The sequence below is a fragment of the Ruditapes philippinarum genome, unplaced genomic scaffold (assembly GCF_026571515.1).
Source record: "Ruditapes philippinarum isolate M1 unplaced genomic scaffold, ASM2657151v2 ctg3928_1_1_1_1, whole genome shotgun sequence".
NCBI lineage: Eukaryota > Metazoa > Mollusca > Bivalvia > Venerida > Veneridae > Ruditapes > Ruditapes philippinarum.
In genome coordinates, this window is record NW_026863809.1 from 24,083 (window position 1) to 35,562 (window position 11,480).

At 30.6% G+C, this 11,480-nt stretch overlaps 1 protein-coding gene across 1 annotated transcript; it reads right to left on the reverse strand.

The window, feature by feature from the left end:
- Positions 1–1,778: 1,778 nt before the first annotated feature.
- On the reverse strand, positions 1,779–8,918 carry LOC132723398 (NAD(P)H-hydrate epimerase-like). The gene is made up of 6 exons (XM_060708112.1): positions 8,736–8,918; positions 5,317–5,425; positions 4,649–4,759; positions 3,831–4,008; positions 3,342–3,425; positions 1,779–2,588 (listed from the first exon to the last, which is right to left on the reverse strand). The coding sequence occupies exons 2-6, from the start codon at positions 5,356–5,358 to the stop codon at positions 2,338–2,340; spliced, it is 666 nt and encodes a 221-aa protein (XP_060564095.1). The 5' UTR covers positions 5,359–5,425; positions 8,736–8,918; the 3' UTR covers positions 1,779–2,337.
- Between the last annotated feature and the right edge of the window lie 2,562 nt (positions 8,919–11,480).

An 11,480-nucleotide genomic window follows, 5' to 3' on the forward strand; every position in this document is an offset into this window, starting at 1 on the left:
TATGGAAATAGATATTAAATTCACATTAGACCATGTTTTAACACTTGCTATTGAGCACGTAATATGTTTCCCACGTGAAGATAAAAACATTTAATGTAAAAATAATTTCCCATAAATAAATCACCTTCAGCTTGATAATAGTGATATTCATGATATTCAGTTTTTGATGCCAAATTTACAATGACATAGACTTCACTTATTGTCACGAGAGAGCAAAAGAAGGTTCAGCTATATTGCCGATGTGTACCAGAATACTTAAAAGACTTTCTAGTGTATATTGACGTGTTGATCAATCACAATTAAAGTTCTCTACAATAATATTGGCGAAACAATGTGCTTAAACTTCGAGTATATACGCATTTCATATAAATTATTAGCTTCACTATTTAAACTCATCTTTTAGTGTAAGGATTATCGTAGATTTGGCTTTATAGCAATCATATTCATTTACTAGATAAAATGTAAATATAGAATTTATTGAAAATTTACCTGTCAGCAGAATCGATGTTCCATTATAACCAAAATAGTTTTCATTTCGACGTTCAAACTGTTTCCATTTTCCTGTCATCTCAACTTTATAGAAAAGCAAATGTAGTTTCCTGGGCATTTATTTGTTAGTAATGTATGTCTTACACTTAAGCTATTAAGAAATAGACTAAAATTAACGGTTATGCACTGGTCGTGTTATCGTTTTTCTTTAAAGGGACATCACTGAGGTTTTTCACATGATTGGTTTGCAAATGTATTTTTTGAGATCTTTTAAACAATTCATGTAGGTATTAACCACCTATGTCAGATCATTCGCGTTTTTTTGTTTTATATAAGAAAATATAAATAGCTAGATCTTCCAATTATCGTTTATATTAAAGTAAAATTTGACGTAAATGACATGAATGATAAATTTTTGGAGCGACATTGTTTGTTTTGTTTGTTTGCTTTGGGTTTTACGTCACATCGACACAGTATAGGTCATATTGCCACGTTCCAGCTTTATTGGTGGAGGAAGACCTCAGGTGCCCTTCCGTGCATTATTTCAGGCACGAACGGGCACCTGAGTAGTAGAACCACCGACGTTCCGTAAGCTAGCTGGAGAGCTTCCTCACATGAAAGAATCCAAAGTCCCTGTCGGGATTCGAACTCACAGCGGTGAGGGGCGAGTGGTTTGAAGTCAACGACCTTAACCACCCGGCCACGGACGCCCCAACATCTTTATCTTGGAGAGACATAAATCGCCCGTCGCTACTTACTGGCTTTCCACATCTTGAATATTGTACTTTTCGGTACAGGCACTTTTTAAGATATGTTTGTATAATACTGTGTAAATGCAAATAAAAGATCATTCCTGTGAAGTGTGGTCAACATTCACATAGTGGTAAAGTAAGATATGTTGTTAAATATGAAATTAACTTTGAAAGACTGAAATAATTCTAAGGAAATATAATTGAATATAGACGGCTGAAGCAGGGTAAGCTTTATTTCCCTTTAAAAGGCATATTACGCCTTATAAAATAATACGATTTATTTGCATTTAAGGCAAACCAATGTTTAATGATGCTCTTCTAATGATTTGTATAGATGTCAGATGTGACATGTTCGTTATATTTCGAATAGACAAACATTAACGTGAAAAAAAACAAACAAAAACAAACAAACAACAACAACGAACAAACACATGTCACAAAAATACCTATCAAAACGTACGCACAACAGTAGTGATTTGACTTCAACTTAAGCATAAACTACAATACTCAATAGCTAATGTACATCAATTAATAAGTAGAAGACTGTCCATTTATTTTGCGAATCATATCTTTTCAGAAATTGTTACATACATTTTAACAATAAAAAATGGTAATCTTTTTAAAAAATAACTTATAACAGACGTTTACTTTATATTTTTTAAAAGTTTTAAATAAACATGGTGAATATGACAGAAAGTAAAAGGATTAATATATTCAATGTCTTGTAAAATATACACAGGCGAACAATATGTGTATCCGTAGAATAAAATGAGAAAAAAATAAATAAAGGACAAATAAGAAATAATAATAATAAATAAAAGGAACACGTCAAGTTTTTCTACTAAAAAGATCACCTGTCGTTAATAATGACTTCGTGATTTATGTTTAATTGCGAGCATTGAGAAGTTCTACAGAAATCCGATGAATGTAACTATAATATCATTATAACCAGTACTTCATAGTCGAATATTCCCAGCACGAACTATCATATGCATTGTTCTTTGACATGTTCGTGGCCTTGTTTTAATGTCTCATTTAGGAGCAAAACATTGAATTAAATTTAAAGATACATCTAGAAAACGAAAAATGTCCTAACTTAATAATCACTTTTGTTGTCACTACTGTCCTCACTTTCCTCATCGTCCATTTTAAGCTCAATTACACAATTAGTACCTTGGTACATCGGTAAATTCAACTCATATTTTTGTTCAAGTGTTTTGGGGACAATCCGACCTCCAAGATAGTGATGTTTGCCTTTAAAAAACTTTGCACAGTTTTTAGGAGCGATAAGAGAAATAAGCATATCTGGTTTCAGTCCATTTTCATCGCCGGACTCGATATCCCATCCTGAAACATGGAAATAGCATTAACTACTCGAATGAATTCAAATGAATATCGTAAAATTAATATAGTTAGGCACATATTTAATGTCATGGTTTTATTGCACAATTCCAGGTCCTAGTCTTAAAATAAAAACAAAAACTCTTGATGTATTTTTAAGTTTTAAATATGTATCAACATTACGTGAATCATTTATAATCAAATGTATACGTTCTTCAATGATATATAACAAAACATTTCATTTATTAAATAAAATAATAAAATACATGATATGCTTTATTAGTCTTATGCAATAAAAACTGTTATTGATTCCCAAATTAAGCTAAAATCCTAAATATATAAATGCATACAAATAAAGTAAGATTTTTTTAATGAAAATATTGACCAAATCTTAAATAGGACAGATTTACCTTTTGAAAGTTATTAAACATATCCATACCTTCAATTAACATATATAGTATATACAAAAATGCTAAATAATACGAGTATGTCAGAGAAATATGAGGTTCATGTATTAAAACAAAATAATGTCTAGCGTATTACACACAATAAATGCAGGGCCTGTTATCATTAAAGTATTAAACAGTCCGTTCCTTGATGTTTTGCCAAAAGTGGTATTAAAGTTTTTGAGACAGGTATTTACCAGTACAATATAAAACCTTATGTGCCCGAGAAAAAGCTTATTCTTAAACAATTAGCTGTATATGTTAATTAATTGGAGTTGCGAATTGACGTAACATTGTCAGAATATTTACATACCCGATGGTACATCTATGCTGCAAATTGGTGATTCGACTTTCTTTAAAGTATCCATTACAGACTCGAAGTCCGTTCTTACAGGGCCTGTCGAGAGAACAAAATTAAAACGACAGTCATTCTATATTTTGTTCAAAAGAGCAACGATTTTGTGTTAGTCACTTTCTTAAATACTTATTAACAATGGTATAATTTAAAACAAACAAAAAAATCGTAAAAAACTATACTTTATTACATTATAAGTGACAACAAATAAGCTAAAAATAATTTGATGTGTTCTGTGGCTACAGAAATTATGATTTTAGACTCACAATACAATTAAACAATTTGCGTATATAATACATAATTATAAACCACATAATGTGCGTTTATTTGCTTGGTTTGTTTGATTGAGTGACTGGTTAGTTGGTTGAAGGTCATACCGACACTGCAATGGTCATGTGATTTGAATGAATATTTCGTAAAATTCAACATAACGAAGCTCCAAATTACCATCAAAGTTTAATCCAAATAATGCATCAACGACGAAATTGTATGAGTCTGTAATAAGATGTGCTTCTGACGGAAAGAATGATAATAAAGGCATGTCCAAGCCTTCGCATTGTTTATACAGGCGGTTAAATAGAGGCTTGTTCGGTCTCTTTGGATAAAATATTGTTGGCTTATATCCCTGCAATAAATACAACAGAAAACACAAAACAGGAGTATACGCATAAAATGTAGATGTAAATTATTTGTATTGTTTTTGTCCGCTGAAGGTGCAAATCCTTATGCTTTCATTTAATATGATAATAATTAGTACTGGGTTTACTTTTTCCACTTTTTATAGCAATGTTTATTCAAAAATAACAGATGTAAATGTAAAGCAATTGATAACAACAGTGGCTGTAAACAAGTGATGATAACAATAATAACACCAACAAGGTTAATTCTCATATGGATCGAAATATGTGGGTATAAAATATAAAAAAGAACAAATATTTGATTTCAATTATATGGTTGAAATGATAGAAAATAAAAGACAAAACTTGCAGGCACAGATACAGTACATCCTAATACTACTATATCAGTAGTGCAGAAAAACTAAAAACTATAACATACATCAGACGACGGACATTCAACGATCCTAAAAGCTCATCCTGAGCTAGCTCAGGTGAGCTAAAAACAAATATTTAATTAAAATCATCTTTGGTTTAAATGATAGCAAATAAGAAAATGAAAGACAGAACTTGCACGCACAGCTACTGTACATCTAAAACTAATGTATTGGTAGTGCATAAAAACTGAATAAAATACAAACATTAACATACAAACATTTTCAGATGTCTGGCACACACAAGTCCATCCCCGCCATTATTTCCAGGTCCACAGCAGACAAGGACAGCATGGTTATCTTTTGTCATCTTTTCAACAGGGTAACACTTAAAAACATGTTATTTGTATAAAAGTAACCAACAATTTTTTAATCTAAGCATGCAAAAAATACATGAGATTATTAAAGAGTTTTATGCACATCGCTTTTTTATACAATATGGTAAATACTGCGTCTGTACTGCCACGCTTTTAAAATTATTCAAGACACATTAATCATGTTGGCGTAAAATTAGTAGCCTTTGATCTTTTGCAAAGTGTAGAGCAATCGATAACTGCGGTGCTTCATTATAAGCAACCTTTGTAATAGTGTTTATATCAATCTTATCAGAAAATAATTGTCAGTTCTCCAGAATCATAAGAAGAATAGGCATTTACTAATTGCAAAGACAATATCAAATATTCTTAAGGAAAGGTTTTTACAAAGGGTAATTTAATATTGAACATTTATAACATCGTATCATAGAAATTGCTGATTTCTTTTGATCATTGCCTCCAAGAAAATAAAGCTATATTATAAATAAATAAATTTCTTTTAAGGAAAACAACGTAAAACATAAAAAGCAATAGTAAAACTCAAGAGTGAACTATATAAGTAATAACTCACATTTGCTATGGCAACAGCACAACTATATCCCGAAAGCTCCATAAGTTGATCAACATTAAAGGCATATTCTGTAAATAATTCTTGTTCGATTTCTCTCGCCTCTTTCTGACTGAAACAATAAAGACATCCAATAAGTTTGTCGTCAAATTCAGATCTTGTTTAAACATTATATTGGTTTTATCACAGCTCTGTAACTAATTAAAAAGTTTTGGATTACTTTATATTTCATTAAACGGGTTCAAAGAATAAGATATTGAAAATAAGAAATATTTAAGAGCCTGAATGAAATGCATTTGTGGGCATGGGCGATTACTACACAAGCTCTCTACCGTAACGAAGTGCTTTTGTTTTTTACATAAGGTATCTAGTTATTTCTATTTAATTCTTCTTGAACACTGCGTGATTTTTTTCTTGTTTGTTTGTTGTTTTTTTTAAACTATCGATGCAAAATGAAGATATATGAATGGCATATCCCAGTATAACTTTGCAATGCGAGGGGGCAAACCAATCCTGTTAATGTTTACAGGTGTTTGAAGATAAAGCAAATGTAATAAAAAGCAAAAATGAATGATAGAAATAATTTAGAGCATGTTAAATATGGTTCACGGCTTATGAGATCTGTTTTAGAATATAAAAAAAACAACAAAGATCAACAAGGAAGTGTTGCATTTAAACACGCATCTCACAATAACAAAGAAACATATGACCACCAGCATGGAGCCCAGCAGGACCCCAAACAAAAAGAGTATACAAGGGTCAACCACCGGGGAAGACTTAGTTGTCTATGCTAATATCATGTTAACTTCTATTTTGATCATTTAATATTCATGTGTCAAGATGTTGATTTATATTAAATTTGCTTAATCCAACTTCCCATGAAAAATATTGGATAGTGTATAAAACGTATCAATGTATGGTTTTGTTTTATCTGAAATGTATCCAAATGATAATGTAAAATTATAGATATTCTTTTTAGTAAATGTCTAAGTGGGAACGTTCCAGGTGCATAAGCTAAAAGATATAATGTATTGTCAATCCCATTCTACAGACTGATTAAAGCATATATTAAAACCATTGATTCCGATCTTGACAGCTAAAGCACTAACAGTTTCAGCAATTGTTTTATTAAAACAGACAGATACATTGTTTTATCTTATGATTGCTCAGAATGAAAATAATTAATAATTTACACAAAAACCAAAATGAAGTAATTTTGTAACTACTGTTGTATTAATATGTTGTTTGATAATGAACGTATACCTTTAAACAGTCTTTAACGTCATATCTCAGTTTATGTTTGAAAGTTAATAATAAAGGCTTAAAGATCAAAAATACGGTTCTATACAGGGCGAAACTACATGCACCACATTTGGGTAAAAATGAGGTATGGCTTTTTTTTTGCAGCGGACCTGATAAAAGGGTCGTTTCGTTAGGAAAACCAGTATTTCTAGAGCCTAACAAATAACCGGTTATTAAAACGTTTCTTTTCAGCCCGTGTAGTTTAACATTTTTTGCATGACTTTGTTAATAATTTACACATTTCTTTTATAGAAAGCAACGTAAATTATATTATAAGAGACCCTTTCGGTTTGGAAGAGGGGAAATGTTGAATGGCGGTAGTGTAATCAAAAACAGAGTCACTATGAATTTCTCTTGATCTTTTAATTTCTCATTGTTACCCTCTCCCAAGTGGGTTTCCCACTACATGATACTCCTTTTACAGATTATCACTGACATAAAATAAATAAAGACATTTATAACTTAAGACAGCTGTGTGTCCCTCCATCTGCTTATTATAAGTATATAGCTATCTCAGGATTGTTGCATTACATATTCACATTTACGACTTACTTGTAGCTCAAGAAAGAATATGATTTAAATAACCAATGCGTTTCTTGAGTATCTTAATGTGTCTGAAGATAAAAAGAATAAACCCTTCATGCACATACATTTATAAAGGCAATATTCCTCTATATGTAGAAGCAAGTTTGAGACAGTTGACACAAATAACTGCTTTGTCTCTTGAATGTTTCCTAACAACTATTTTAACTCGTGAACTTTTTCTGAATTCTGCAACATTATATACATTAATGAACATGTTAGATGTTGAGGGGAGTAACGCATGTTATTTTATTAATTAATGTTCAGGCTTCATTGATAACATACCAAATTGTTTTTATTTATTTCTGTAGTAATGAAAAGTAAATTTGGTGTCATTCCTCAAGAGGTATATCTCTTTAGTACATAATTAGTTAAGTGTTTTATTAACAGACTACGAGTGACATATAGTAAATAAGTGATACTGCAAAAACATTTTTCATGTCATATGGTCGTTACATTTGTATAACTATCTCTATAATTTAACATCACATTTTACTTTTCAGATAGCTAAAAATTGATGAACGCAGAGACAATGCTGCTTCAAACAACTATAAAAAAATATCGAGGATCGTTTTGCGTTTTTGCGTACACTGAGCGCCGCCCTTCCTTGTTGATCTTGTTTTTTCATATTTTATACGTTCCCCGCTACAATTTGTACAATTACGGAAGGAAAACACTTTGTTTTATTTCCAAAAGTTTTTAAGGTTTTGTTGCATTGAAAGAATTGTTGTAATTGACTGAATATTATGATTTACAATCTTGTACTAGAATTACTTGATTTCAAACTACAAGTTTATGTTTGTAATTCAAGTAAGCATTTTACATATTCTTAAATATACTTATATGGTTTTTCCACAAAAACAAACAAAACAAAATGTAGAATACATGTCTAATGTGTCAGTTTATTCAGTTTAACTTATTAATAACAAAATTAAACTAAAAAAAGCAAAGCTGGAGAAAACATGAATGCCTTAGAATTTGACGTTCAAATTTGATTTGAGTCAGCCATACCATTGATATTATCATTTTGTTATCATGCTGATATAAAATTTACAACAAATGCTATAATAATGAAATTAACAGAAAGAAATATGTTATCATATTATCAAACAAGAGGTTTGCAGATGTCATATTTTATATAAAAATGTTCTGTGCAATCATTTTAAAAAACTGTTTTGTACACAATAATGCATCATGTCCTTATCAAAGATATATTTGCAAAATTAAAAAATGAACCAAACCAATTTCATAATTTGAAATAATATGACAGGATGGAAGTGATCAAACATTTTGTTAAGCAACACTGCTTTTATTATGATGGTGAAAATCTAAACTATTTTTTTTAATTATACAAATCTATATAAAAATATAAATCAAACTCATTAAATTTGGTTTTACATTACTTTTTTGAACAATTTTGAATTTTAGGACATTTAAAAACGACCATACATGAATCCATCAAAAAGTTATTTGATAAAAAATGCCAGGACATACTGTATTAAATTCTATATGAAATCAATTTTGAAACATAATCTTACCTAATGTACTTTAATTTTGGCGGTTCAACTTCATCAATTTTATCCTCATGTTTGTCTTCTTTTGTTTATCCTTTTTATGACTTCCTTTTCTACGAAAAGAAAATCGGTTCACAGAAATCTTATCCATCTTTTTCTTTGATTGTTTGAAGCAAATTGTTTGTATCTAAAAGAGCTGTTTTTATTATTAAAGTGATTTATTTAAGTAAAACAATTACAAAGAAACAAAGCCTACTGCATTTATAAAATTATTCATTTAAAACCTTGTTATATTTTGCACATAAACAAGTTATATAAGAATTATATTAGTTATTACTCCTTATTTTTTACTCAATTCGTCGCAAACAATGACACTGCATGATTAAAGTAAAACCCAAGTATGGCTACAGTAGATCACAAGACGAGAACTAATACCGCATACAAATGGCAAGCAGACAACGAACGTCACTTCACATATTTCCAATAACAATATTAGATGTCCTCCTTCACTTTCCAATATAAAACTATAGTAGTGGTATCTATCTCTGCTCATGATACGGTATTAAACAAGTTTGAAATAAAAAAATACACGGATGTTTTGTTGTTTGGATTACGATAATTTTGTCATATATATAAAACACCGTGTCAAAAACAGTTTACATTATCGTTTTTGATTAAAATCTTTTAGTCATACAAATAAAGTATTCCTATAAGTATTGAAAATCCAACTGTTTAGTAGCATAGAAAATACTTTTCTTGAGTAAATCATATTAATACGATACTTTTATCAGGTCAGTAAATTATGCTTAAGGCTATGAAATGCAATAACTTAGGTTGTGCTATTTGAGGAAATAAAATACAGTAATTTCAGATTAACACTCGTTAAGATGTTGTTCAAACGAGGTTGTCAAATTTTGACTTTATTGACTGTTGTAAGAACTAAATAACTCAGTATAAAACATTATGAAGAGAGGTGTTGTCTTACCAAGCAATATATGTTAATGATGAGAAGAAAATTATAGTAACTTTGCCAATCAGCAATGAACACTTCATAAAACAAGTATAGCCACTAGTTGAAAGGTATAATATATCAATCTTGCATACGGCCAACCAAGGGTGTAACGATATAGGTAGAACGTCATATTACTGATAATGAGCATAATAATATGCAAAAATTTAAGTTAAAGAATTAAAATGAGGGAATGTTTCCCATATATAAGGACACAGACCAGTAATGGTTGTGACCTAGTTGTTTACCGACAGTGTTCGTGTGCCTTAAAACGTTACGATTGGTGGCTAGTGTGGGCGGATGTAGACAACTGTCAGACCGGAGCTGCCGTACCCACATATTTCTCAGACAGGGTGTGCCTTACAAAGGAAGCGTATGATTGTTTTTACAAACGGTGATTTAATACAAGTACGGAATCCACACACCAAGATGATTGAAATTTGTTTTGATTCACGGCTATCAACATGAATGTATAGTCACTGTAACATATAAAATGCAGACACAGTTACACTTTGTATAAAAATATACGTCGTAAATATATATGACTAAGAATGAATTTTCATAACTAAAACTTATAAGTTGTAGTTTACTTTAATGAATTTTTTCTAAATATAACAACCAATTGTCGAGCAATCAAAGGTTGTACTTATATGAATCTTTGTATTTATCTATTTCGAGGCAATGAAATGCTGAGTCGTAGTATCGAGGAATAAACAATAGGTAAATATCGCTTAGTAATGATGAAAATGTCTGAAGTAGTTTTACCATCAATCAATTTATGTTTTCGTCATCAGACAAAGGCCAAAGGCAACAATTATTTGGTAAATATAATAATGTAGACATTGATATAATCATATCATATCAATTGTTTTTAACCAATCCATTTTCATTTATATTTTTAAAAATCTAGATTTAACAGTGTAGGTACTTCTTGATAAGGTCCATGCGGTTTTAAGTGTTCAGGATATATTAAACTATTTAAAGGTTTATGCAATATTTGCCCGTTACTACTTCATATAAAACCTTTAATTTCCAAAAATGTTGGTGTATATGTTATGGTATTTGTGTGTGTGTGTGTGCGTGTTTTTTGTTTTTTTGTTGTTTTTTGTTTGTTTGTCTTTTGTTTGTTTTTTGTTGTTGTTCTTATTATTGTTTTGTTGTTGTTGTTGTTGTTTTTTATGGAAGGGGTTGAAGGAGCGCCAGCATAGTTTACTAGATCATTTGGTGCCGATAAAATCTTCATGCCACACTAGGGGATATACACCAGTAATGTAAAACGATCTAGTCGCCTCTAACGATCAAGCGGTGTTGAACGGTGGATGCATCTCTGATGCCTCAATCCATAAGAAAACAACCTTTATCCTTGAAGATCGTTCATCACTACATTATTGTTGTGTGTGTGTTTTAGGGTATTTTAGTTCCTTATAGCGGAACTTTTCTTTTAAAACGTATTTATTCCTACTTAAATACTGTATAATCATCATAAGCATATGTCGCCTGCTTTTCAAATTTGTCTTTTTGACCCCTTGTCTGTGATATGCAGGCTTCGTAACGTCAGGTCCCGTTCAAATTCGATTTCATTTAGTTCTGCCTATTGTTTTCTCGTTAAGGACACACGCTTTCTTTTAAATAAGGACGATATGCCGCTTTTCATTGAATGACACTAACGTGACACATTAACATTTTCAATTTTGTCGTTTTGGCATTCCGTTTATCTCTATTTCCTAAGTAAATACTAAAAATGATCTTCGATCATTTTC

What these genes read in the sequence shown, in the direction of transcription:
- LOC132723398 (XM_060708112.1), bottom strand. Translation starts at nt 5,358, where the DNA reads ATGGAGCTTTCGGGATATAGTTGTGCTGTTGCCATAGCAAAT. An exon ending in ATTTGGATTAAACTTTGATG is followed by an intron (nt 3,426 to 3,830) that starts GTAATTTGGAGC and finishes TTCTCTCGACAG; the next exon opens with GCCCTGTAAGAACGGACTTC. An exon ending in CAGCATAGATGTACCATCGG is followed by an intron (nt 2,589 to 3,341) that starts GTATGTAAATAT and finishes TCCATGTTTCAG; the next exon opens with GATGGGATATCGAGTCCGGC.